At 54.5% G+C, this 26,490-nt stretch overlaps 9 protein-coding genes across 9 annotated transcripts; 5 read left to right on the forward strand and 4 right to left on the reverse strand.

Moving 5' to 3' along the window:
• Positions 1–230: 230 nt before the first annotated feature.
• L226DRAFT_543263 (acetoin reductase family protein) lies at positions 231–1,449 on the reverse strand (the record flags this gene model as incomplete). Its single annotated transcript, XM_067682186.1, has 8 exons — positions 231–263; positions 370–374; positions 407–503; positions 567–631; positions 689–823; positions 879–1,019; positions 1,079–1,124; positions 1,186–1,449. 8 exons carry the CDS (start codon positions 1,447–1,449, stop codon positions 231–233), a joined length of 786 nt encoding a protein of 261 aa, XP_067539670.1.
• Positions 1,450–1,742: 293 nt separating this feature from the next.
• L226DRAFT_479857 (acyl-CoA N-acyltransferase) lies at positions 1,743–2,811 on the reverse strand. The gene is made up of 4 exons (XM_067676862.1): positions 2,633–2,811; positions 2,205–2,574; positions 2,099–2,142; positions 1,743–2,045 (listed from the first exon to the last, which is right to left on the reverse strand). The coding sequence occupies exons 1-4, from the start codon at positions 2,723–2,725 to the stop codon at positions 2,001–2,003; spliced, it is 552 nt and encodes a 183-aa protein (XP_067539671.1). The 5' UTR covers positions 2,726–2,811; the 3' UTR covers positions 1,743–2,000.
• Positions 2,812–3,697: 886 nt separating this feature from the next.
• L226DRAFT_557813 (uncharacterized protein) lies at positions 3,698–5,930 on the forward strand (the record flags this gene model as incomplete). The annotated part of the gene is made up of 3 exons (XM_067683202.1): positions 3,698–3,764; positions 3,817–3,999; positions 4,042–5,930. The coding sequence occupies 3 exons, from the start codon at positions 3,698–3,700 to the stop codon at positions 5,928–5,930; spliced, it is 2,139 nt and encodes a 712-aa protein (XP_067539672.1).
• Positions 5,931–5,964: 34 nt separating this feature from the next.
• Positions 5,965–6,343, reverse strand: L226DRAFT_567288 (uncharacterized protein; the record flags this gene model as incomplete). The annotated part of the gene is made up of 2 exons (XM_067684008.1): positions 5,965–6,263; positions 6,322–6,343. The coding sequence occupies 2 exons, from the start codon at positions 6,341–6,343 to the stop codon at positions 5,965–5,967; spliced, it is 321 nt and encodes a 106-aa protein (XP_067539673.1).
• An 827-nt stretch (positions 6,344–7,170) lies between these two features.
• Positions 7,171–9,734, reverse strand: L226DRAFT_456522 (uncharacterized protein; the record flags this gene model as incomplete). Its single annotated transcript, XM_067675302.1, has 5 exons — positions 7,171–7,968; positions 8,025–8,269; positions 8,324–9,059; positions 9,106–9,318; positions 9,375–9,734. 5 exons carry the CDS (start codon positions 9,732–9,734, stop codon positions 7,171–7,173), a joined length of 2,352 nt encoding a protein of 783 aa, XP_067539674.1.
• A 2,073-nt stretch (positions 9,735–11,807) lies between these two features.
• Positions 11,808–13,719, forward strand: L226DRAFT_455758 (MFS general substrate transporter; the record flags this gene model as incomplete). Its single annotated transcript, XM_067675258.1, has 8 exons — positions 11,808–11,853; positions 11,901–12,080; positions 12,143–12,165; positions 12,216–12,320; positions 12,382–12,773; positions 12,826–12,918; positions 12,972–13,344; positions 13,417–13,719. 8 exons carry the CDS (start codon positions 11,808–11,810, stop codon positions 13,717–13,719), a joined length of 1,515 nt encoding a protein of 504 aa, XP_067539675.1.
• Positions 13,720–14,666: 947 nt separating this feature from the next.
• On the forward strand, positions 14,667–18,511 carry L226DRAFT_543270 (60S ribosomal eL24 domain-containing protein; the record flags this gene model as incomplete). Its single annotated transcript, XM_067682187.1, has 7 exons — positions 14,667–14,807; positions 14,886–15,256; positions 15,312–15,441; positions 15,504–15,773; positions 17,941–18,018; positions 18,073–18,375; positions 18,437–18,511. The coding sequence occupies 7 exons, from the start codon at positions 14,667–14,669 to the stop codon at positions 18,509–18,511; spliced, it is 1,368 nt and encodes a 455-aa protein (XP_067539676.1).
• Positions 18,512–19,252: 741 nt separating this feature from the next.
• L226DRAFT_543271 (putative isomerase YbhE) lies at positions 19,253–20,523 on the forward strand (the record flags this gene model as incomplete). The annotated part of the gene is made up of 5 exons (XM_067682188.1): positions 19,253–19,410; positions 19,461–19,611; positions 19,666–19,815; positions 19,870–19,981; positions 20,042–20,523. 5 exons carry the CDS (start codon positions 19,253–19,255, stop codon positions 20,521–20,523), a joined length of 1,053 nt encoding a protein of 350 aa, XP_067539677.1.
• An 859-nt stretch (positions 20,524–21,382) lies between these two features.
• Positions 21,383–25,906, forward strand: L226DRAFT_567293 (uncharacterized protein; the record flags this gene model as incomplete). Its single annotated transcript, XM_067684009.1, has 26 exons — positions 21,383–21,645; positions 21,706–21,727; positions 21,784–22,148; positions 22,205–22,327; positions 22,386–22,564; positions 22,615–22,762; positions 22,817–22,961; positions 23,020–23,040; positions 23,094–23,132; positions 23,192–23,228; positions 23,277–23,377; positions 23,442–23,725; positions 23,779–23,877; positions 23,939–23,948; positions 24,004–24,014; positions 24,066–24,270; positions 24,333–24,399; positions 24,457–24,515; positions 24,571–24,592; positions 24,645–24,840; positions 24,895–25,151; positions 25,207–25,301; positions 25,351–25,454; positions 25,512–25,632; positions 25,686–25,717; positions 25,771–25,906. 26 exons carry the CDS (start codon positions 21,383–21,385, stop codon positions 25,904–25,906), a joined length of 3,141 nt encoding a protein of 1,046 aa, XP_067539678.1.
• Between the last annotated feature and the right edge of the window lie 584 nt (positions 25,907–26,490).

The raw sequence follows: 26,490 nt of genomic DNA on the forward strand, positions 1-26,490 counted from the left end.
TTTGTGACCTGTCGCGTCGCTGTGACTGACGCCAACGGTCACGCGCCCCACGGGCGACCCACCCGCCAAGTGCTTGCTCTCCGCGCGAGGATAGGCTGAGCGAGACCACTGGTGAAGTCAACGATGCAACATTTTGGCTGAAAAAAATGCAGTATTGATACATAGAGATTATTGACTCAACCCGAGCTACTACTAGTAGTGACACGAGAGCAGCCACTACATGAGGGGACCTAGTCAAAGCAAATGCCGCCGTCCACGAGGTACTTGAGCGAATAAGCAAAAACGAATGAGTGAGCATAGTTGAACTTTGGAAGCAAGCAAAAGATACTCGACATACAGTTTGACCTTGCATAACAGGCGCATGAGTACAGTCACTGTAATGGATGGGGACCGAGGGAAAGCTTACCAGTAATGAAGGACGCATCATCCGACACCAAGAATGAGACGAGCCCCGCAACGTCCGCAGGCTTTCCATTATGCTTGAGCACGTTGCTATCGTTGAACTACGCGAGATCAGTCAGTATCGTCAGCACCAGGCACTTCGTACTGACACGAACGAGACTCACCGATGCAGTCCACGAACCCTTCGGTAGGCCGCTCGTGGATGTATGGTACTGGTCCAAGTATTCCACTGCAATGATACAACACTGGTAAGCTCGGTAGCCTGAGGACAAGTCGAACTACGTACTCAGTGGAGTCTCGATAACGCCAGGAGCATACGCGTTGACGGTGATTTCATACTGTCCATAGTCCATCGCAGCGCACTGGGTCATACCGCGAATTGCAAACTTTGTCGCGCTATATGCGGTCATCTCCGCGAATCCTGCAAGATATGTATCTCAGTTCCTGTCTGCTACTGGTCGGCCGCTGTCGCTCACCTCTCTTACTCGCGATGGAGGCCGCCCCGAGGATACGCCCGCCCTTACCCTGCTTGATGAGCTGGATGGCGGCATACTTGTAGCAGAAGAACGTCCCCTTCAGGTTGACGGAAAGCAGCCTGTCGAAGTCCTCCGTGGACGCTGTGGACCCAAGGTCGCTGTCAGGCCAGTTGAAGTGGGCAAAAGAGTCACGCACTTACTTTCGTGCAGGACACGGTTGACGGATATTCCGGCATTAGCAATCATCTAATGGACAGCGAAAAGTCAGCGATGCTCATCGAGTGTAAGAGCGAATGAAGGTACTTGCCGCATAGAGGCTTCCAAGCTCCTGGACGACAGTCTCGACGAGTCGCTTGACGTCGTCCTCTACGGCGACGCTCCCTATTACTTTGACTACTCGCGTGCCATACTCCTTTTCGACAGCAGCCGCGAGCTCGTCCAGTTGACCTCGGGACTGTGGTAGATCAAACAGCCCAAGGTCGTACCCATCTTTGGCGAGCCTCAGTGCTATACCACGGCCGATACCCATTGCTGCGCCGGTGATGATGGCAACGCGTTTCGAGGTCGACATGCTGTAGGTAGTGACAGGTTGGGTGTAGGTGATTTAAAGTCCCAGACATGTCTTCCGTGGTGGTCTTTTATATGTTAGTCAAGACTCAAGTGCACTGCGGCTGATCAAAGAATGATATGACGACATAGGCCGTCGCTGGAAGATTCCTATCGAGTCACAGAGGATTTAGCATTCATCTTGCGGAAGCGAGAGATTGTAAATGCCGACCGGACAACAACATCGGGAATCGGAAGGTGCAGCTTCAGACCCTTCGAATATTGCGTGAGTTTGAATGCGGTCGTTCATTGCGATACATCAGACCATCATCAGGTTACCGGAAACACACGTGACTACATGAACCACCACCACAATATTGGGTGCACGGATCAACTGTCATGACTCTGAACGGTAACGGTGAGCGTCAGTCATCTTAACGGTATAGTCATTATGTGCAAATTGGTACCACACACTGTGCGGAATTATACGATACACTACCAGGATACATATGTGCAGTCCGTTGCTCCAAACCATGGTAATCTAAGGCCCGTCTGAGTCCGTGATGATTAAATAAATCACAAGCGTGGGTTGCGCGCCGGATCCGCAGGAGCGTACTTGGCCTAAGGACCATATGAGCACGTTTGGAAGCTCAATCAAGCCGCTTGCAACTTACCATCTCGTTCTCCTTCTTCTGGAACCCACATTTCTCATAGAAAGCTGCGAAGCAGGTAAGATGAGCCTTGCACTGAAGACACGATGAGCGTGCGCAGATCACTTACGTATATTGCTATCGCTGCAGTTCAGGATCGTCTTGTAGCACCCGCTGTTCTCGCTGATACCAGTGAGAGCGTGGATGATCCGGAGACCGAGCTTCTTGCCCTGCTGGCTCTTGTCCACGGCGATATCCTCGATATGCCCAACGCAGCCAAGCCCGCGCAAGAATTTGTGCTCGATGAAGACGGTACCAACCGCGACAATCCGGTCAGACGCCTTGTCAACGATGACGATGGAGTAGTATGTGCGGGGTGTCGCGCGCAGGGTCTCGAACTGGGCGCGCCACGCGCTCTCACCGGGATCGGTGACGACAGTGAGAACAGAGAGCACCGAGAGGTGGTTTCGGCGATAGTCTGTGGATGCGAGGGGACGAATCTACGCGTTGTGCGCAGTTAATATGATGCTGGCAGGGACGAAGAGGGGCAAAACATACGTGGAGCTCCGCGGGAAGCTGCTTGCGGACGTCTATGGGGATCTGGTCGGCAGGGAAGAGGAGGTCGAGCTCAACGTCGGGCGTGAAAGGCATTATGACTTGAAGGCTGTTGTCGTCGAGAGAAAGAGTACGCTAGGATGGTCTATGAGGCAAGGAGGGACAGTGAGGGAGCGGAAGAGAAGTGCGGAGAGTGCTGGGAGCAGGCAACCTGCGGAACCTGTTATGAGCGCGTTCGGGTCGCCATGCATGGCTAGCGGCACGCGTCTGTGGCACCGCGTTCTGTCCGCTCAGTGTCCCCGGCCTGTCCACACCGCCCATGGCGATGTCCCCAACAACTCTCTCACTGTCCGACGCCCGCGTTCTCTCTGCCCTGTGCCTCGCTTCGTGTATCCTGCCTTGATCTGTGCTGTAATGCATCGCCATCCATATCCGAAGTTCAAGCTGGGCGACACTGGCAAGCTCACGCTCACAAGGGAACGTTGACGGACAGACGTGCTTCAGGCCAGATATTCGAGGGAAAACAAGCTTCATAACGAAGTCTTCTTGGCTCCCTGATGGGCTCTACAGATCACTGTGAGTTTCCACAGGGATTTACGCAGGCGGAGAGGAGTGTCAATGCATCGTATGCATCTCTCATGATGTCATTACAAAGCTTCGCACTCGGTGTCGGCGACAAATAGGACATGGGGGACCCGAAAGCCGATCCTATGCATCTAGTGTCCACGCCAGGGGTTCCTGAAAAGCCTTCCTCCGTACTGGGCCCCGTTCGCTGAAGGCTATCTCAACACATACCACCTTGTGACTTCGCTTAGCCTCTGAATTTCTATCTCAGCTTGACTTGAATGGAAGGTGCGATTATACCTCAACCACATACGCACCGTATGTTTCTCACTAACAGGCAACGCGTCTAGATAATCTTCACGCGATGCCAATGCCTACGACATGAGGATGGGAGTCGAACATCGCTCGTAATGGATTGGTTTCGCCTAACAGAAGATCTATCTGAGTGTGTTTGACGGATATAACAGTGGCTGCTCTCGTGACGAGCGGTCGTGAAAGCCCTACATGATTGAAGGTCCTATCCAGCTAGAGCCTGTTACCGCCGCCCTGCCTCCTAAGCACGCACCTGATGGTGAGTCCACAAGCTCTGGAAGAATCTTGAACTAACAAGGTTCGCTTCACAGTTAAGGCGACCCGGCCTGTCGCTGCTGCACAACGCTGGATAGGGACGGACTTCATCTACTTCGTCGAGATTCCGTGGTATCCCACCCTTGCACCGACTACCTCCGAGCGCAGTACCATCTCCAGCAATCACTTCGCAACTGCATTGCGCGACGTCGCTGCCCTTGTTCTGGAAGGGTTGATCGGTGTACCTCTCCCTAACCCGTCTCTTTCCCTCTCTGTTGCAGGACAACCGGTATTATCTGAGGAAGCTTTATGGAAACTGCTACTTCCGAGGACCGAACACCTTCGCAAGTGCTGCATGGACGAGCTTCGCCTGGCCTCTGAAGCGTTCCTCCTATCTCTCAGGACCGCTACCTCCGCCATTGACAGGAGACTGGTCCAGAAGTCCGTGGAAGCCTCTGATCGCGAACTTTTCCTCGCCGTAGGCATTCTGTTCTATGGCCTTGCGCACTGGGCAAATGATGTCCTGCACGACGAGAAGCAAGCCATTGTTCTCCTCGATAACACGCGGATGTCTCAGGACATCATCTCCGTCTACCGGGACGAGCTCTCGGAACGATGGGGATACGACATTGGATATGAGCTCGACCGCGTAATCGATGGTGGGCTACAGTTCATCGCATATGCGTCCAATTCGACTCCCACGACCAATCGCACCAAGTCCATTAACCCACAAGACTACGCTCCCTTGCACCGCAGCAGCGAATGTAGTTGTTCTTACATCCGACCACCCCTCTCCGACGTCATCCGCCACCTCGCCGAAGGCCGTGTTCCTGTGATGGTGCTCGACGGCGACGAGTTATCTGTCCGGGACAGCCTAAACGTCGACTACGTTGCGATCAGCCACGTCTGGGCAGACGGACTCGGCAGCACCGCGGAAGTCGGTCTTCCCGCTTGCCACCTCTCCCACATCGCCTCCCTCACTCGCCGCCTGGTGCCAAGCGGCGCGTTCTGGCTGGACGCACTCTGCATTCCCGAAGAAAACACGTCTCGCACGCGTGCCATCGCGCTCATGGCTCAAACCTACGAGCACGCGGCCAAGGTGCTCGTGACGGACGGAGGCATCCGGACGCAGTGCAGTCTCTCCTCGCCCAAGGAAGAGTGCATTCTTCGTATCGCGACCTCGGGCTGGATGCAGCGCATCTGGACGCTGCAGGAAGGCATGCTTGCGCGCGAGCTCTGCTTCGAAGTCTCGGACGGGCTCATTGATGTGACCCACTTCAACGGACCCTCCTTCCACCTTGCATGGGCGTGCATCCCTCTCCTTCGGCGTCGTCCACATGACTTGTCCAAGCTCGAGTACTATGTTGTGTCCTACGACCCCCCGCGCTGCTCATACCGAGACATCATTCCCCTTCTCCGTCACCGCACCACCAGCAAGCCCAGGGACGAGTCAGTCGCTATCGCTGGTCTGCTGGGTATCGACGCGTCCGAGCTCCTAGCAATCCCAGACGGAGACGCGCGGATGCGGACGCTGCTCATGCGCTGCGGCACCCTCCCTCGCTGTGTAGCTGTCTACGGATGGTTTACACGCAGACTTGACATCCCGAACTTCCGCTGGGCCCCGTCGTCGATCACCGACGTTCTCTGGCAAGGCGACGCAGACCAGTACTTCGCTACGTGCACCGAAGACGGGCTGTTCGGACGTTACACCATCGTCCACTTCCCGATGGTCGACATGCGCAGGCATATCGGGATCGTGGTGACAGTGAAGGGCTCTGTTCTCCTCCAGACTCAGAGGCATGCCGACGAGATCCAGGTCGTCGCTTCGAGGACGGTGCACATTCAGCTCTCCGCTGCGACGGTGATTGCGCGCATTCAGAGTGGGCGTCCTGTCACGATCAACGGCATTCTCATCACGGACCGCGCTCTTCCGATCAGGGTGAGCGAGCAGGCTGCTGCAGGCATACTCATTCCTGCGCTCAAAGAGGGGACGACGGTCCATGCAGGAGACGCATCGGATGCGAACCCTCTCTACTGTCAGTTCGTCGCTGCAGGGAAGGTGGAGGCGAACGACAATGTTGCTGAGAACGGAGAGGCAGGTTCGGTGATGACGCATTGGATGCAGGTCGAAGGAAGTATGCAGAGCATGGTGCCAGTCCGGCTTACATGAAATAACGATACATTTGATCATATGATACAAATTGTCATGGGTTCCGATCGTTGCGACTTCGTATGGGCTTCTCGTAATACAAGCCTTTAGTGCGTGGCTTCCTACGGGCGTGATTGACGACTTCACACTTGGGAAGCGTCCGGAGTTGCAGCGTCGTGACGAGCTGCCATGCGAGCTGCTCGAATGGGCGGATAGTGCCACTATGTGTGTGTGGCAGCGATGCAGCAGCGGGGCGCGAGGCTGGGAGGTCGCTCTGCAGCCGCTTCTGCGTCTCCGCGCGTGTCTTGTGCGGGAAATCGAGCAACACTGCATGCACGCAAAGTCCCGGAAGGCCTACGGATCATGGTCAGAACTCGTGCGGGGGCTTTGATGGCCAGAATGAACTACTGACCTTCGCGTGGGGCAAGGCCCATGTTGCCTGTCGTAGCAAGCCCTCGAAGTACTTGTTAAGTGCCCAAGGTCTCGCTGGTACTACTTGCATCGTCCTCCTCATTCCAGACGTTGTCGACGGTAGTAGGATCACGTTCCGCTGTCCCGCAAAAAAAACTCACTGTCAGCTCAACGTAGTAGGGCGCCCCATTGAGAACCGTTACTCACCGTTACCGCGCGGCCGCAATGCCGCCGCACGTATCGCCCACCATCCATGGAGAATGTAGAAGACCCACAAGATGAGACATAGTCCCACCACGGCGGCGATAACTCCTACAACGATCGACCTGGCCTCGTGCGAGGAAGTCCGGCGGACGAAGGATGCGGCTGTGCTCGTACTCCGAAGGGAGCTTTGGTGTTGTAGTGGAAGTAAAGGTAAGGGGGCCATGAAGGTTACGAATGCCGTCCTCGAGTACGTTGCGCATCGTTTTATAGGAGCTCGAGGCGGGTGATGCAGGCAGGCCAGGTACACAGGCTGAGGTAGTGGCGGCGTGACAAGGTCGCGGGCGATCCAGACGCCGGCCTTGAGTCCAGAACGGACTCTCCCACTGGCAGGCCTAGAGTACAACGACAACGTGTTTGTTCGACACCGACAGCTCTAGATGTACACGGATAGATAGGTCAATCATAAGAGGGCGTAATAACGTCATGAAAGAAAACAGAACTCGACATGAGAGAGAATAATCATAGTACAAGTGGGTGGACGCATAACCGCGAGTTAGATATGTTCGCATAATTCACCTCAGAGCCAATCAAGTCAGTCGCGAAGGAAAAGGAGAGGAATAAAGACGAGTTGCCTCAAGCGACAAGCTTAATACTCCTCGTCCTCTTCCTGGACAGCATTGCCGGCGAAGCCCGCCCACCGGCGCTGCCCGCCTATTCCGACATCTGCCGCCCAATCCTCATCCATACTTGGTCGTGGCTTGAAGCTCTCCCGCCTTGCGCGCGTAGCCTTCTTCGCAACGACCGCTGCGCTTGCTCCAGGGCCGCCATACCTACTGTACGTGGTAGTCGATGAGTACGAGGCTGTGCGGGAAGTAGGGTAAGGGTTGTATGAATGGCTAGACCCAAGCTGCTGAGCGGAAGGTACACGGCCATGCCCGAGCGCGTGGTGGGCGGTTCCAGGCTTCGGTACTGGCATAACGATAGGGACAGGGCGGGGGAGTGACGAGCCTGCCATGACGGGAGTCTTGCCTGGCAAAGGAATCTTGGTGGGAGACGCGGACCTGTTGACGCCTGGCCCTCGGTTGCTGCCGAGTGGTGCGCGGGCAGAGGGAGGATTGGTCGTGGACTCTCCGAGGCGCGGCCGCTTGTTAGGTACAGACTGTGAGGAGGAGAGACTTGAGGATGGGCGAATCGCAGGAGTGACAACGCCCGATCTTCCGCCGTGCCCCGATGTCGGAGGTGCATGATTGTAACCGTTCGCAGGCGTCGTCGCTCGCGGAGGAACAGAGCCCGCACGTCCCTTAGGACCTTTCCTGCCGTTCTCCTTGTCGTTGGCGCTCACAGTCTCCATAAGCAGCTGCATCATGCTCATGCCGTGAACCAGGAATGTCCGACCGGTCTCCGCCTCCCATGCGGGAATAGACACGAGCAGGTCCTGCTCCAGCTATTGCCGACGTTAGTACCGCCAGCTATACGTAGCGAGGAATGGAAGTTACTCACCCGGGGTTTCTCCTTTGTGACGCGCTTGCGCATCTTCTCTTCCCGAAGGAGTCGCCCAGGATCGCGTGGACCTCTACCGAGTAGTCGGCTTTGGTCGCTGGCGGCAGCCGCAAGCTCCTTCTCATCGTCGCAGATGTCAAAGTACTTTCGAATGCTGGTAAGGAGCGGCCCCTTCATGCGGCGTTCCTCCTTCAGTCGCTTGATCTCTTCTTCATGGATGGACAGGAGTTCCTCGGTGTGCTCGTCTACGCGCGTAGGATTAGTACGGTCGAATCTCACGATATCATGTAGCTACCCACCGTCGAAGAAAGGCGCGAAGTCCGCGCGTTCCTCCTCGCCCACCATGAGTTCATCCCAGAGCTTTGTGATCTCGGTGCGAGCGTTTTCGATGAACGTTCCCATACGCTCGCGCTTGAGCTCAAGCATGCGCTCCAGCTCCTCCTCGTAAGCCTTGATGGTCACCTCCGTGGTCCCACGCTGAGCCTCGACGAAGGCGTCCATATCTGCATCCGAAACACCAAGCCGACGCCAAAGCGCTTCAAGCTGATCATACATAGCCTGAATATGCGCTTCCCTCCGCCTCTTTGTCTCCTCGAGGTCGGTACGGGTAGATTCCGCCCACACCATCAACGCCTGCGTAGGCTCGACGCCCTCCAGTCCGAGTGCGGCATTGGATTCCGGCAGGTCTTCGTCGGAGAGTTCTTCCATACGAGCGACAAACTTTGCGAAGACCCGCTGGTGATCAACCTCTGAGGCTTGCGGTACCTCTTCGGATAGGAACAGTAGAGGCGTCAGCGGCTTCAGGCGCGAGGCTGGCGTGGGAGTGGACATGGAAACGGACATAGAGGTGGAGAGGAAGGGGTCGGAATTATTCCTGGAACTGCATGAGGAACCAGGACGGGGTAGAGGTGGTAGGGTGAGTGTGGAGGATGATGCCGTCGGAAGGTCGTCTAATGATGGTGGTGTAATCCCAAGCTCCGTGTACAGCCAATCAATCTGAATGAAGTGGGCGGAGAGCTGATTAAGTCGCTTCGCCTGCGCGTGGTCAGAACAAATACTGAGTTATAGAATAGACACTCACAACTTCTCCCTTACCCCTTACGAGTTCCTTCTCCAGCTTCGAAAAGCGTTCGGGCGTGACATCTCGATGGGATGTAGAGTCGTATTCATCTTCTCCAGAAGCATGGAGGGGCTCAAGGATGTCAGCTTGGTAGAACTCAGGGCCAAGTGTGACGGCCAAGGATGATATTCTGCTCGTGAGATTCAATAGCTGCTCCAACTTTGTGTGGTATTGCTGGAAGCGATGAGAGTCAGCGAAGGCAAAACCATGCGAAGAAAACATATTTTCACCTGTCGTAGCTTTTCTTGAAACTCAGAAATGAGTTCGAAGCGTCGGGGGAGCACTTGCTCCTTCCTGATCTCTCCTACACTCGGTCCTGACGACTTGAGATGTCCACCCAAAGCTCGGCCATATCTCAGGCATTCCTCCTCTACTAAAGCGCACTTCTCCATCCATCCATCAACTTGCTTCCGCCGCAAGTCAATTTGACTCTCGATGCATTGCGTGAGTTGCTGTTGTAGTGTGGATAGTTCGTCATGCAGAGCGGTCGGGGGCAGACCCAGCTGAGCATGGAGTGTCGGTAACAGTTGGGTTTGAGACTGTAGATGTGTGTGTAAAGAGTTCAGCAAGGATGTGATCGTCGTGGACATGATGGCTGCCGACGTCGTGGAAGGTGGTCAAGGCAGAGTTCAACATGGAAATGGGCGTCAATCGCGAACCGCGTTTCTGTCACGTGATGGTGTCGTTGCCTCCAGCTCGGCAAAGCCCGGAGCTCTTCCGCCGAGTCCGAGTCTGCGCAGAACCGCCAGCAAGCTGTACATACTTAGCCTCAGATATTGTCCATGCGCATTTCACCGGTGCTCTATCCAAAAAATTCTTGCTGCCATAGCTGCGTATCATGGCTTGCTGGATCAGTCGTCTTGATAATGCCAATAGCCCGGATTAGCTGAAGTGGTGTTCAGGTACGATTCTCCAACACTGGCACTAGGTAGCTCATGCATATGGTTAACCGTAGGATACGGCCACGTCCCTCTTAAGTGCTTCGTCTTCGGTGGCCATTGCAAGTGAGCTATTTACGCAATGGTGGCGGTCTCGCTTGGCGTCATCTAGGGCGCACGAACGTGCGGATGGATGTCACGAAGTTCTGTTTTCACCCTGGTGAGCCGCTTCATTAATTGGTTCCATGTTGCGCGTTCACTAAGTCACAGAACGAGCACATACATACCGGTTGTACGGCTCAGCCTAAACGGAGATGTGAACAATAGAATACGAGCGGCACGCTTGTCCATGTTCCTGACAAAGCGTCACAGCCGCTGATCTGCAAGATTGGTATTCGATCGAAGTCGTCGTACTCATACGGGCTTAGTGGACGAATGTTATCTCGGTAACGGCGCTCCGAGGTCAGTCAGTCGTCTATCAGGTATACATATCTCCTGCGTCTCGTTGACACAATCATAAGTACACAGCTGACATCCCTCAAGGTCTCGGGGAACTTCAATGCCGATCTACCGCTAACGTAGTGCATAGGACCCCGTTTCGGAGGCGGTCGTGACCAGGCAGGATGTCGTTCTGCGAATGCCATTCCAGCCTACTCATCGGCATACATATGCGAAGTATGGAGGCCATGGGACCCGGGTGATTAACCCTTCGCACGGGTTGTGACTATCTACTAATCAGCAGCGCACATACGGCAGTATGCGCTTCTACTCGATGCCGATGGTGCGAAGATGCCGACTCGGGTTACACCTGGACGAAAAGCGCCATGCCGTGCTGTTCGCTCAGGTACAGTCCCATCAGCGTATCACGGCGAGCTCGGACGAGCACCCGGGTTTGCAATGCCACCTCCCATCTAACCATTCAGAGCTCCACCCTGTTACTTTTGAGGGTGAGTACTATTTGATATGGCCGGCTAAGTTAACGTTCCAGCCAGGGTTTTGCTGCGCCTAGACAAGATTGTCATCCGTCCACTAATACTCTTCCTCCATCGAACGACAACGTTGCGACTCACATGTCGCTACCGTCTGTCCACTCTGCGATGCAAAACAAGTGTCCATGGCTCTGCAGGACTCCGCTCTGTTGGCGTCTATCACAAGCGGTGACGAGGCGCGTAAAACCGAACGCTGAGTCCCCTGCTCTGACTGTATCATGCCGCGCATACCCGCCTCCTTCATATATGCCCTTGCTCCATGTTATGGAGTGCTTCCCTCTGTAACACTTGCCCGGACTGTATAAGAGCAAGGCGTACCCCGCCACCTCGACCTCGAGATAACGCGTTAATTACATACTAATATCTACGCTACTTTGGTCATGACTGAACATTCGGTGAGTACTTGGGACCATGCGCGCTTACTACTTTACTAATAGTTCAAAAGACTGCAGTTGCCGACGACCTTTCTGGTGTCTCTGTACGGGCCTCGAATGAAACTTGGTTGGCCGAGCCGAAGGTAGACTCTACTCTTACGCCATCGACGACCCATACGACAATCACCCCGGGGGACAAGGCGGGCCTTGCTGTGATTGAGGTCGTTGAGAAATCAGGCCAGACGGCCGCTACGGGGGGTACGAGTGGCGATCCCAAGCCATTGTCGAATCGCGAGATCCAGCTCGTATTCCTTGCGTGCGTATACCGTTCGCTCGCCGCTCTGTGTGAAATTAACAGACGTTGCAGTTTGTCTGTCGCAGCCTTTCTCGGTTCACTCGACCAGACAATCATAGCAACGGCTATGCCTACCATCGCCTCAGAATATAACGCGCTGCCGCAACAAAGCTGTGCGTCTGTCTGAAAGTTAACGTTAGGCCCCGCTAAGTCCACACAGGGATCTCGCTGGCCTACCTGCTTACTTCAACCGTGTTCCAGCCCATCTTTGGGCGCGGCACCGACCTATATGGCTCCAGACTCATGCTCTTTCTCTCTATTGTCGTCTTCGACATCGGCTCTCTGTTCTGCGCCGTTGCGACGGACTTCATATGGTTTTGCTGCGGCCGAGCAATTGCCGGTGGGTCCAGGGCGTAGTACTTGTCGTTGGACAGATCGCAAGTTGACAACCCATGTACACAGGGATCGGAGCAGCTGGATTGCTTGTAGGTCATCGAGACAGTGTCTCTGGGCTGTTTGCTCATTTCTCCCACAGGTCGTGTGTATGATCATCATCAGCCAGATGGTTCCGCTCCGGGATCGGGGGAAGTTTGTGGGCGCTATGTACGCTCGGACCGCCATCGCGACCGTTCTGGGACCCGTACGCTTTCCGTATACTGCTGGGATACTTCGCGAGCGCTCATTACAGTCCAACTCGTCAGGTACTTGGCGGTATCTTCACGAAATTCAACTGGCGATGGTGCTTCTGGATCAACCTCATCCTCTCCGGACCGGCTATCGGAGTTCTCTTGTTCTTCGTGAAGAAGATTCCCAACCGGAAGCGGCCAGGAGTCTCGTTCAAGGATGTCGACTTCGGCGGCATTCTTCTCATCGCCGCATGCGTTGTCACTTTGTGCATAGCCCTCACCTGGGGCGGTACAACCTACTCGTGGAACAGCGCCGTGATCATTTCTTTACTCGTCGTGGGAGGTGTCCTCATCCCTGTTTACATTCTCTATGAGATGTACATCCCACGATTCCCTGTCATTCCTTTGGAGATGTTCAGGGTACGCAATGTGACGGCATCGACCGGTAACTACTTCTTCTCTTCGGTGTAAGTGGTACGACCCTTTCCGACTCCACGCGATGCTCATTTAATGTGCCAGATCCATGTACGGTCTGTCCAATTACGTCCCCTCGTATTATCAACTCGTCCGAGGTGACAATCAACTAGTCTCCGGCTTGGAAGTCCTGCCATAGTAAGTTCGCTTGATGCAATCCGTCATGGTCGAGCTCAACCGGAGCTTTCTAGCGTTGGGACCATAGTGATATTCTCCACCCTGGTGGGGTATCTGATGTCCTGGAGTGGGCGCACGAGGCCCTGGCTGTGGGCAGGCGGATTTGTCAACGTGGTTGCGAATGGCCTCTTGATCATGCTCAACGGCACCCTCCCACGCGCTGTCGAATACGTCTTTCTGGCGCTGAGCGGCGCTGGCGTGGGCTTTATCGCCCAGACGAATACCGTGTCAGCACAGAGCAAGGTGGCGCGTGAGCTCTTGGCGAGTGTGACAACAATGACCATGTGGAGCAAGTCCCTCGGAGGCATCGTCGGAATTGCCATGCAAGGTTCGATCATCCAGAACGTCTTCCTCAACAACATGCTCGCAGATCCTGCGGCTGCGCCGGTGAGTAGTTCTAGCCTGTATGGTCCAGTGTTACTCCGTGGGCATCGGCAGCTGAACATAGGTCGTCCCCAGTACCTCCCGCAACTCAAGGCTCTGAGTGGTCTTCACTCGCTGCCTGGCCCCATCCAGACGTTGGCGTCGAAGTCTTACGGCAAGGCATTTGGCACGATGATGATAGCTACTGTCCCATTCGTAGCCGTCGGATTCCTGTTCTCGCTCACTGCTGAGGAGGCTGACTTGGGTCATAAGCCGGGCAAGAAGGGCAAGAAGAGCACGCCAAAGGACGAGGAAACCGCAGTGGCGCCCAAGGGCGAGAATATGTCCCGAACCATTTTCCCTCCCGAGAAGGTTAGCGGCGACAACGCCAACGTGTAGGATAGAATAGCTATTACCTTGATCATCGTTTAGTTGCGGTTCCGGCATCTGCATCGGACCTGCCACAGCAAGTGGCATGTTGGCAGGTTTTACCTCCACGCCCAATTTCCAACTCGGCTCTTGCCTCCAGACGCGTCCATCTGCGCTCCCTTGTCTACACAACAGTGTCACTGTGACCTCGTCAATACTTATATCGCATGAATGTTCCCTGGTGGGAAATTTTACACCAGACGCTGTGTTCGAAGCTCCGACAGCGTCTAGGTCACCGCTCCGACTCGACGTCGACGCTGGGAGGTCATTCAGATTCTGCCGCCTACCGCCATAGAAACCTCTAAGAGGTCCGGCCTTGTGGCAAACCGTGAATGTACCTCCGTATGTGTCCGCTGCTTCGGTTTCTCGAACCATCCGGTGTTACGAAAGCACTGACGTGCTGCCCCTGCTTTTGGACAGGTCCCCGACGGACCATGAGGCTATCCCGGCACGGCTGGTCGGGTCGGGAGTCATGCATAATGCTGCGAGATAACAAGGACAAGTGGTGTGTTATCCAGTCGTCCGACTCTACTGCGACGCTCAGGAAAGTTACAGATCGTCGCGTTATACCATATGTTTGGATACTGGATTGGCGATACGCTTTCGCTGCGCCATCAACGGGACTAGCACAGACAGATAGCTCCACGTCTCGGAATACCGCAGACACGGCAAGTAGCCATTTGACGGTAGGAAGGCAGGAACTGCCCAGGGTCCAGGCATACCTGATGCAGCCCGCGATGGCGCCAGCCGTTCGACCAATTTCACCTGAGGACTCATGTAACAGCCCGCTTGCTAACGCCGTTACTCATTTACTCTGGAAGGTTTGCAGAGCGCTTTCAGGGTTCGCATGTATAAAATGCGTCTCTGGGGCCATGGAACGGCCATCCTCGTCTCTACCTCTATCTCTCCTTTTAATCATGGCCACCCAGTTCGCCCCGATCACGCCCAGCAAGCTCAGGGATGAGCTCTTGACCCATCCACTGTTGCTTTGCATCGGCAGTTTCGGACTATCCACGTTCATGTCGCACGCGATTTACGACGTGTTTGACTGGAGACCCGTAAGTACTGTCTACCCGAAGTCGTAGTCCTGCACTCTTACCGAGTTTCTGCGCTGCGCCCTTCCCGCCTCTACATAGGTTGCTATCTGCGTCGCTTCGGACATCCTTGCCATCGGAATGGACCACTACTTCGATCAGGAGCCGATGCAGATGTACGCACTGAAGACGGGCAACAGTGAGATCACGGCAATCTTCAAGCAGGCCAAAGTTCTCCTTCTTTCCAACGCAGCCCTTCTACTCTTCACCCTCGCACTTTGCCCTCCTTGGACAACTCTTATGGTCATCATCTTCTTCGGTCCCGCGTTCATCTGGGATTTCAAGCTGCTCATCTTCGGTGGCAAGGGGTCCCAGAAAAAGACCAAGCAGAGCAACGAGAAGCCCGGGAAGAAGTTCCTCTCAGTTAAGCGCATCCCCGGCATGAAGGCGCTCCTCACCGGTATCATCAGGGGGTACGTCTCTTGTACAATATCCGAGATGTCCGCGGCTAACAGCCTCCCGCTGTAGCTGCGGCACGTTCGCTGTTGTCAACGCCGTTCTCGCACGCGCGCACCCAGTCGTCTCAAATGGTCCCGGCGGCATGTGGAACCCCACCCAGATATTGATCTGGTCCACTATCAACCGCACTTGCCATGCTGTACGTCGGATTTTCATTGTCTTCTCTCCCGATTCCCCCCTGACGGTATCCACGCTCTACAGGTGATGGCTGACGTCCGAGATTTCGATGCGGACTACGAAAATCAAGTACCCACGATCCCAGTGCTTCTCAAAAGCGTCTTCTGGACCAAGGTGCTCCTTACCGCCCTGCATATTTTCACAATTTTCCTTTACTCGTACAACCCCTACATCGTCTTCGCATCCCTCTATTCGACGGTCCTCACTTGGTACTTGAACCACACCACCACCCCACGCGGTCTGTACCGTCTGAGCTTCCACACTCAGACGGTGACGGCGGCCCTGTACGGAGCTGTCGAGGTCGCCAAGTGGTACACCTCCTATCAGGTTATGTGAAGGGCAGAATGGCTTTTCTTCATATTTTATTTGGATGCCACATGTAGAGCTTTCCATCGTTGCCATATTGCATGTTATTTAACGGATCGCGAGGCTTGATGTGCTCATGTCCGTGTAGACTATTACTCACTTGTGTATACGTAGAATAATCTATTGCCCTGTCACTCTTTTCCGAATCCTCGCCAATCCCGGAGTATCCAAGAAGTGCAGGTGCGACCTTGCTGCTTCTTGACGAACGGCGCATCGGACCCCAGCAATCATTGATGAGAGCGTTGGATCCGTCGTGGCCCATCGGTCAATGGGCTATTCTCGGCAGTCAGGGAGGATCGCTACACGAAACTTCGTCGGTCCGACTTGTGGAACGACACGATCGCCGGACTGGGACCGCAGTCGCCGCTCCGTGGTGTCCACGGAAACGAACCCCTCACACTCCGAGTCGGAGGTGCTGCCACAGGCTCGAGCCATAGTGAAGCACATCGATACCCTGCGCGCAGAATACGGTTTGAACCTTATTAGTATGCAAGAATGACAAGCTCGGTGCCGATCTGATGCGCGCTCGACGTGGTGTGAGCTTCACCGTCGCGCGCCCCTTGAGCTGTGCCGGTGAGGCGCTACGCTCGACGTGAAGATGTCCGTGCGGTGTTGAGGCGGCATTGCGTCAAAAGCGCACGGAGCATCAAGTATGGTGCGCTCGTACGTACCCTTGGACGTCATGAGCATCGCATGGCGGGCCATAGGCAGGCGGAGACCACCGTAGGATCAATGAGCCGATACGTCGGCAGACGGATACGCAGTTCAATACAACGCACCTATGATATGGTCGGGGTTTCAACTAGCTATGTCGGAAAAGTAAGCGCATGGCATGTCGAATGGCCTTGACAGGAGTTGCAATTCAGCAGCCCAGGTGTCGGAGGGCACTGGCAGTTGCGAGAAGTCACAGTTGACAATCAAACCACCGGTGGGAAAGGCGTTATCGAAGCTCTAGCCGAGGGGCGGAAAATCTTCTCCCTTGCCAAGCCTCTAGAAGAAGGTACCTCGCGCCTAACTAGTATGTAAGTTATGGCATGAACGGTGTGTAGCTCGAGACGGTGCCGAACCTACTGTATAATACTGGCGCTTCACCGGGAGACGTGGACGCACTTATCTGCAACGCTGCGAATCCGGTGGTCGCTCATCGACATCTGCAAAAAATCGTATCATCTACGCTTCAGTGTTACTCTGACAGGGCTTTCCCCGGTGAGAAAATCACCGAGCGCTGCGCTTGAACTCCACCTTTAGCAGTGCTGGTTAGCACACCCATGTCAGCCTTCCGACCCATCGGCACCATAGTGTGACAGTATATGGATGCAATGCAACCACGACCGCGGGAGATTCAGCCGCAGGCGGCAGACCTGATGAATTCGCTCTAAACGATTCTCGTCGAGTCCCTCAGAGTATTAGCTTCATAAAAATTGTCACCCAACTATTGATCAACATACTGGTGCCCGGCAGTCATCGAGCATATTACCAATCTGCGGAAGGGTTGCGATCACAACCACGGGTCGATATGTGTAGAACTTGAAGGAGCGGGTGACTCACCAAAGCTACGAGACAAAGAAATCTGGGTACATGAAATTTTGTCCACAGTAGCGTACACACAACAGAGTGTTGCGCTGCCTACGTACTGGAATCCTGGTCATAAGTAACATGAGGAGGTTACAAGTCGCGGCATAATAGCCGAATCGGGCCGCAGCGGCCCAGCGGGCGGCTGACACATAGGCCCCACGTGAAAGTGTTTGATTCTGTTTGCATTGTGGCAAGCCCGATCTCGTAGCGCGCCCTGCAGAACGTCAACGGTACACTCCCCGCCGACACAAATTCAAGGTGAGCATTGCTGTTTGTGCTTCTGAAGGCCGCAGGATTGCATGAATGGATGGAGGAGTGCGCGAGGAGCACGTAGATGGGCGGAAGTACGCGGTTGGAAGGCCATGAAGGGATGGATGGCGTAAAGAGACGTCGGATGGGGTTCCGGGACCACAGGCGCAACCGATACTAACTTCACTCCTTCCTGCGTGGTCGGGTGCACAGATGGTGTGTTCGCTATTTCCTTGCGCGTTGCACATTCTGACATGATCCACGAGTGTAGAAGCTCGAAATCGACAACTTCTCCGGCTATCGTATCTACCCCAGCAGGGGCCGCCTGTTCGTGCGGGGAGACAGCAAGGTTCGTACGGCTGCTCTATGCTTCGATTCCGCCAACTTCATGCTATCTGTCTAGATCTTCCGCTTCGCCAACTCCAAGAATGAATCGCTCTTCTTGCAGCGCAAGAACCCTCGCAAGATCGCCTGGACGCAGGTGTACCGTCGCATGCACAAGAAGGGTATCACGGAGGAGGTTGCTAAGAAGCGCTCTCGTCGCACTGTGAAGCACCAGCGCGGTATCGTCGGTGCTGACCTCGCTGCCATTGCTGCACGGAGGAACCAGACTGCTGCTGTCCGTGCCCAGCAGAGGACCACCGCTATCCAGAAGGCTAAGGCAGAGAAGAAGGCTAAGGAGGACAAGAAGGAGAAGGCTCCCAAGGTGCGTCATTCACAGTGTATTTCTTGTACGTCCCGTTCTAACATCACCCTGAACTCTGCAGCCCGCCCGTACACATGCATCCACCGCGCCCCGTGTATCGAAGCAGCAGATGAAGGGTGGCAAGGGCGGCCGCTAAACGTGTATTCGCTTCACTTCCCTCCTTTACTCTTTATGATCATGCTTTCGACTATCTCGTTGCCCAAAATGTATAGGTCTAGCATGCCCTCACCACGATTTTATGCCACTGCATGCCTGGTACAACCATCATTGTTCCGCGGAGAACCCCGCACGTTGTCACGCCGCCCACCAGTAATCTGTGAGGTACGCAATACATACCTCAGTGCGACGGTTATGAGCAAGTCTGATTTCCCTGAGTAGTGACGATATTGGCACACAATTGAATCGCCCACTCGATAGGTAGTTTGGGTGACGAAATATGCATTGTGTGCAAGGCGGATGAGCTTCGGAAGACACCAGCCATCCATGCCAACGTGCGATATTTCTGGCGGAGAGCCGCGATCGAAGTCGTGTTGACTTCGGTGCATTCCACGAGGGTGATCCAGCGTCTGCTCCGAGGAGCATGTGATCCTCAGAGCCATTATAGATTCGACTGCTCTGTCGCACCGCCGGCGCGGTTGAGTCTCGGATGGACCTTTGTCGCATCATCGTGACCTTTCTTCAGCGGAGCTCGGGTGGTCAAGCGAGGACTGCCTTTACGAAGCCAAGCTTCTCAGACGGATAGCCGTAAAGCCCGAATATCGGTATTGGAAGATTCGCGGTGTTCTCGGCGGGTTCCCGTTTGCCGTGCGCATACATAAGGGTTGCCAGGACGCGGAGTGCTGAGTCTTCAACTTTGGTGCCGAGACAAGTTGCTGAGATGGTCAACTTCACGATACTGGCCGGAGGCTACACTTCCTTCGTCGTGTCATACCTCTTCAACTCCGATACCAACACACTTAGTGTGTTGAACCAATCGCCCACCGGAGCAAACCCTTCCTGGATCTCTCTACACCCCACGAACAAGAGCATCCTCTAGTAAGTGGTGTACCATTCTCAACGATGGAGTCGCTGATGCACCTCTCCAGTGCTGTCAATGAGAACAGTAGTGGTGGTCTGCAGTCATTCCTGATTGGCCAGAATGGTCAGCTATCCGGCCCCATCGACACGATCAGCTCTGGCGGAGACAGTCCAGCGTTCACTACACCTCTGTCGACCGGGCAGGTTGCAGTCTTCAACGTATGTCGAACAGCCTCTTGTGCCAGTTTATAGCATACTCATCTGTATCGGTAGTACAACTCAGGAGATGGCGAGATCGTGCCAACGCAGGCAGGCAACCCCCTTGAGTTCACATCGGACTACACCCCGATCAAGTTCAATGCACCTGTTTCCCACCCGCATATGGCGCTGGAACGTGGGAGCGAAGTGTTCGTCCCGGACCTTGTGAGTGTGGTGTCTTCTGCCTCGGGCCGTCGAGTTGATGCAACTGTTGCGAAGGGTGCGGACAAGGTTTGGCGCCTTGTCGAAGACGGCGCGCCTGGCAAGTTTAGGGTCCAAGGCCAGATCGACCAGCCAACCGGCAGCGGACCCCGCCACATCGCGACTCGGGGTAAGCATAGACAAATCTCAATATGGTGTACTTTTCTCATCGTGGGCTACTGCTACACAGGCAATACGCTCTACACGCTCCATGAGCTCGCGAGTACCTTGACTCAGCAAGACATCCCGCCAGCGCCGAACGGGACCATTGGGCCCCTCATCGCGAACTTCTCCATCGTCCCCGAAGGCCTTCCTCAGGGCGCAGCCATGGCTGCCGGCGAGATTCTCCTCGCCGAGGCAACGCCGAGTTTTCCCGCGCCGTTCATCTACGTGTCCAACCGCAACACCGGCGTACAGGACCCGCGCGGTGACGCCATCGCCATCTTCAGCGTCGAGCCGCAGCTCAAACTGCTTGGTCACGTCTTTACCGGGCTCGATCAGATCCGCGGCATGGAGTTCGGCGGGCCGGAGAATGAGTTCCTCATCGCGAGTGGGGTCGCGGGCTCCGCGGGCACGATCATGCTGAAGAGGACGGAGGGCGGGAAGAACCTCACGCTCTTGACGAGAAACCTCGAGATCCCGACTAGGACGAGTTTCGTTTGGCTGAACTGAAGGGTGTTGGCCGTGGATCTCATATGCCTTTGATAGCTGTTGGGGTGTACAACTGAGCAATGGGTTGAGTTGTTTCAAGGTTTGTGTTCTTCGACGACCCGAAACCATGCAAGTACAAACCTCACGATTCTAGGCCGTACCAAAACGGTAGTGTGTAATTTCCGTTGTGCTGATCGCCGAGTTCCGGAAGCTTAGGCTACGCGCTGAGTTCGGGACTACTCAACCTACATAGGTCTCAGGTCAATGGCGAACTTCTCACGCTAGAATGTCGTACGTTGACTCTGCAGACTGCGAAGCCCCGGGCACGACTGCTATGCTGACAAGACGGTCCGGGTATGCATAGTCGACTTGGCCTCTCGGTATGCCCATTCATTATGACGGCGGTCGTGTAAGACCAGTGTCTGAAATAGCCGATCGCGGAAGGAGCAGAGAAGACAAGAATCCTCAGCAGATACCGGCAACGCAAGCCACTACTCCCATGGTGTTCACCTGGGACTCGATCGAGACCATTGCCGCCTTCTCAGCTCTCACATGACCTACTCCAGTACGTGAATGCACATACAGCGGGTCCGAGCAAACCCGCCTTGCAACCAGGTAACTTTGCTCCAAATTTCCTTAGGCATATGCTTTCCTGTCACTGAGGACCTACGAGCGGCCGATAAGGACGAAGAACTTCTGCGATATGGCATAGCGGCGCATATAGTTCAGTCCTCTGTTCTCGGAAGAAGCCCGTATCTATGACCAATCTTAGGCCGACGACTGACGATGGTTTTCCACGCCGGTAAGTCCCAAGACCCCGCAGCTTCATATACCATCGCTAATGGCTCCGAACGCCAGGTTCTAGGAGTAACTCTCCACCATGGCTGCTGCGACGACTGAACAGCTCCAACCGCAGGTCTCTGATGTGCCTCCGGCGCATATTGTATCTGTGAATGAGTGCAACGGCCACGACAAGGGCGATATGCTCGATTCCCGTGTAACCTCGAGACTCAGCGCGCCTCACATCGCTACCTCGCATCTGGGAGAAATCTCAGATGCCCCGGCGGAGTCGCACTGGAGGAAAATTTTGCGCAGTGGCGATTCTCTGATCACCGTACGAGATATCAAGGCTGCCTCCCCCAAGTGAGTGTGGCATTGCCTTATCATTAGGTCGCTTCTGACTATTGGACGGTCTATGTTTAGCTATAAAGTGAAGAACCGCAGGGTGAGTCTTCTGGGTGACCGTCTCGAATCCTGATAACGTCCTGACATAGCCGGAAGAATTATGACTTCGCACGCTACGTCCTCCCAGTGGCTGAGACAGATATTAAGGAGCAGAAGTATCTATCGAAGCAGTCCTCTACCGACGAGAAAGTCGTCCTTACGGAGGCAGCTTCCCTCTCGTCGGGCTCGACCCTCGCACCCGATATTCCATCGGGTGGCGACAAGCAGGACAACGGAAAGAACAGACTCGTCAATCTTGATGTCATTTCGACCGAGGAAGCCGAGTTTCAAGCCAGAGTCCTCAAAGAGTTCTGTACTATTGCTGAGTTCAAAAATAATCTGGGCATCCCGAGCGGCGAGTTGAAGTCTCTTGATGGCGACGCGCTTGAGCAACTTGAGAGCTGCCTTAGCATCGATGATCAGTGAGGATACAACTTTCCGGAGCCCGGTTCGATCGTACTGACCCGATTTGCTACAGAAATACCCCGGACTCATGGATCCCTCGTTCTCCCGAGCTGCTCCGTTTGACTGGCAAGCATCCACTCAACGCTGAGCCGAACCAGCTTCGCCTGTTCGAAGCCGGCCTAATCACGCCCACGAAGTAAGCCGTAACCCAATTGATACTTGACTTCAAGGTCCTCACACTGTGCTTTCCACAGGCTGCACTTCGTCCGTAACCATGCAGCAGTGCCCCAGCTCAATTGGGAGACCCACACCTTCTCTGTGTACTCGGACCCGCCCGATATTCTCTCCAAACCGCGGCAATTCACTATGTACGAGCTTACGTCCGGAGCCTTCAAGGTCATCGAGATCCCAGTCACTATGGGGTGCGACGGAAGTAAGTTGATTCTCGCGTCCGAGGCATGGACTCCTGCTGACTGTGGACAGACCGTAGGAAGGAAGTGAATATGGTTAAACGCACCGTGGGCTTCAACTGGACTGCTTCAGGCGTGTCGACCGCTCTCTGGCGTGGAGTACCCGTCTGCGACATACTTCTAGCTTGTAGAGTGCGAGACACACCTCCGGAGGAGAGATGGTGGGCCCTTCTGAGCATCGTTTTTCCACTGGGATTGAATATTCGTCTTTCAAGGTACCTCAACTTCGAGGGCGCCGACGAACCTGCTGATGGTCCATATGCCACTGCGATCCCACTCTCACATGCCATGAATCCGGCTAACGATGTCATACTCGCCTTCGGGATGAACGGACGAGTGTTGCATCCTGACCACGGATACGTGCGTACAGTACCACAAATTACTCCCATGAACATATCTGATCCTTCGAGAACTCTAGCCTGTCCGAGTCATCATCCCAGTGAGCATGGCCTCGATAGGGAGTTAGTGGCTGATTGACCTGACGTGTGACAGGGCTATGTCGGTGGCCGGCAGATCAAATGGCTGAAGAAGGTTCGTATGAATGGATACTGGCGTACGGTAGGGCTTATGTTAAGCATTGATCTCTACAGATGTGGGTATCCAAGCAACCGAACATGTCCTACTATCGTGAGTGCCCTCTTTGTCTGGTGCACTTCCATGTCACAGTACTTGCAGACATTTGGGATAACAAGGTCCTTCCCTCGTTCATCGATTCCAAGAACCATCCGCTCGCAAAGACATTCTTCGAGGACGAGAGTACAGCATGTTGGGAACAGGTGCGACAACTTAAGTCGCCTATTCTAAGCAGAATCACGTAGCCAACACGGTGCTTCACCACAGACGCTGCAGTCTTTCATTTGCAAGCCTGCGCACGACGAACGTATTATGCTCCTCGATGCTAGCTCCTACGAGAAGACATACACAGTCGGAGGCATTGCGTTCAACGGAGGCGGGGAACGTATCGAGCGCGTCGAGCTGAGCCTGGACGGTGGGAAGACGTGGAAATACTGCTTCCGACATTTCTTGGAGTCTCCTCTCAGGCGAGTTCAATACTCAAACGTCTGGGTTCGTCCCTCACACAGCGTATGCAGGCATGGCGACAAGTACTGGGCATGGATCTTCTGGTACGACGGATCGCACCCACTCTTCGAACTGGTCGAATGCTCACTTGCACAAGGTCTTGCGACGTCAAAGTCCGAGAGATGGTTGACGCGTTCGAGATTGTTGTTCGCGCACACGACAAGAAGAAGAACTTCCAACCTGAGCATATCACATGGTGAGCATACCTAGTCCACCGTCCGTGGCATGTATCGCATACTCATGGCTGATTGCGCCAGGAATCTCACTGTGAGTTGGGTGGACAGCCTATACCGGTAGATGCTGACGGAAACGACGTTGGTAGGGCATGATGAAGTGAGTTATCTATTCGGGAATCGCGATCATGACTGATCTCTCTCCGCGAAGCAACGCATGGTATCGTGTGCGATCCAACGTTATCCATGACCCCAACACACCCGTCTCCATCTTACAGTTCCAGCATCCTGTCGCGCCGGGTGAAGCGGCAGGCGGTTGGATGAAGCCACCTGCAGATGAGGCTCCTCAGACAAATGACTCGCTGAGCAAGTTACCCACGTACTCGTTGGAGGAGATCGCAAAACACGACAAGACGGTGAGCTGCTCGTCCATGATCGCTTCGAAATAGTACTTACAAATCTGAGGAATACATTCTAGGATGATGCATGGATTATCTTGGACAATAAGGTCTACGACGTGACATCTGTGCTCTCCTGGCATCCAGGTAGGTTGACATCCATATGCGCACTCGGACGCAGACGGTGATGCAGCGCTATCTCAGGCGGGGCGAAGTCTATCCTGATGTACGCTGGCAAGGCTACTGTCGACGTCACGATCGAGGTGAGCAAGATACCTACGTGTTTGAACCTTGCACTCAAGGTCGTCACTTGTACAGTATAACGCCATTCACGACAATTGTGGGCTATACATGCTGTTCATGCTGTTTCGATTCTTAAAACTTTCTGTCAGATGCACATATGCGGAGGGACGAGGGTCTCATAGGCACATTGTCGAAGGAAGGGGTCGAAGTCATGCAAGCAGATTCGCTCCGAGCGGCGGAGAAGCTGGCAGAGTTGAAAGCACAGCGGAAGGGCCTCGCGCTCCAACCCGATGTGTTCGTCCCAGCGAAACTCGTCAGGCGCAAGCAAGTCACTGCGGACAGCAGGTAAGCTGTGGTTCCAAGCGAACCATTGTATCGCTGCTAACCACGTTGCACTAGCCTGTATACCTTCGAGCTACCCCGGCATCCCAATGGGACGCATGGCGCACTAGGACTGCCTGTCGGACGGCACATCCAGACCGCTCTGCACTTCCAAGACCAAGCTGTCTTCCGTAGCTACACGCCGGTTCGACCAGTGCTCCCCAGCGAGGAAGATGGAACTTTCGACCTGCTCGTCAAGACCTACATGCCTTTGAACGGCACTGTGGTCTCCCCGGGAGGCACAATTTCCAACTATTTAGATTGTATGGAAGAAGGTGCGCTGACCCTTTTCCGAGATGGTATATGGCTAAGACTTCAAGTTGTATTAAGGAGAGGAGATCGACATTCGCGGCCCGTCCGGCAGTATCACGTATAAGGGCCGAGGTGAATTCGACATTGACGGAAAGCCCTTCCACTTCAACAAGGTCGGCCTCGTCGCACATCATCGCGCTCGGTCACTCATTACTTTCGTAGATCAACCTTGTCTCTGGAGGAAGTGGGTTGACTCCTCACTGGCAGCTCATCCGCACCATCCTATCAGACCCAGAGGACGAGACACAAATCTCTCTGATCAACAGGTACGATAAGTTCTGGAGGTATGATCAATTTTGCGTTATTCAACGGAATCATCGCAGCAACAAGACGTATAGCGACATTTGGATGCGCTCGGCACTCGAGGGGTACGCAGAGGAACATCCAGAAAGATTCAAAATATGGAACATCCTTTCGTTCGCGCCCTCAGACAAGAACTTGAAGGTATTCCCTTTCCTACCTACCATTGCGACGGCATTTTTAATCGGCGGTTCCAGCATTCTGTGGGCAGGTTGGCCAAGGCAATCATGTGAGTACTTCATCCATACTCCGTAAGCACATACCGTTTCAACTCTCCCTCAGGATGGAGCACTTTTATCCCAGTGGACCGGGTGTCGGCACCTTCCTGTGCGGCCCCGTAGGCCTCATCGAGGACGCCGCAGTGCCCGTTTTGCAGGAACTTGGGTTCGAGGACGGACGATCTATCTTCGCTTTCTGAAGGGGTTCAAGTTGTTGGATGCTTTGAACACCGTGACTATGGGCTTGATACGCACCCGACTGGCGGTTCCAGACCTGCATATAATTCATTAAGCCTAGAGACACATAACGAGAGTGTGGCGCCCTGCCAGCTATGACTATCAAGTCGAGTTGCGAGTCGGAATCCTGCCACTTGGCATGCTCATCAAAAGGGCCTGTGGCGGTCAGCAACTCACTTGTCTGTACTAGTAAAGACAAATGAAATCTGAAAGAAGCCGATGCAAGAAGCAGGGTGTTGGCCTGCTGAGTGGAGGCGCACCGCGCAGAGGGTGGCCGGTCACACCGAGTGAGGCGGTGCGCGCGCTTCGTCCAGGACGACCATCATCCACAATGATTTCCACTCAAGTCTCACTGGGCTGGGAATGATTGCTTACACGCATATCTTCCACTTGTGCAATGAGGTCTGCGTGTACTTTCCGTTTTTGCTGCTTGTTGGACTGCGTTCGGAAACCTCGTGCAACTTGTCACTCAAGACGGCCATCTGTCACTTAATACCACCTCCACGACGGATTGTTTCGGCATGAGCACGCGATGTAGCTTTTCTTG

This window comes from Lentinus tigrinus (assembly GCF_003813185.1).
Source record: "Lentinus tigrinus ALCF2SS1-7 unplaced genomic scaffold L226scaffold_4, whole genome shotgun sequence".
In the NCBI taxonomy this organism is placed as follows: Eukaryota; Fungi; Basidiomycota; class Agaricomycetes; order Polyporales; family Polyporaceae; genus Lentinus; species Lentinus tigrinus.

Coding starts and splice junctions, on each gene's coding strand:
- L226DRAFT_479857 (XM_067676862.1), bottom strand. CDS start 2,725: ATGCCTTTCACGCCCGACGTTGAGCTCGACCTCCTCTTCCCTGCCGAC. Junction 2,575..2,632: donor AGCTTCCCGCGGAGCTCCAC/GTATGTTTTGCC, acceptor CACAACGCGTAG/ATTCGTCCCCTCGCATCCAC. Junction 2,143..2,204: donor CTGCAGCGATAGCAATATAC/GTAAGTGATCTG, acceptor CCTGCTTCGCAG/CTTTCTATGAGAAATGTGGG.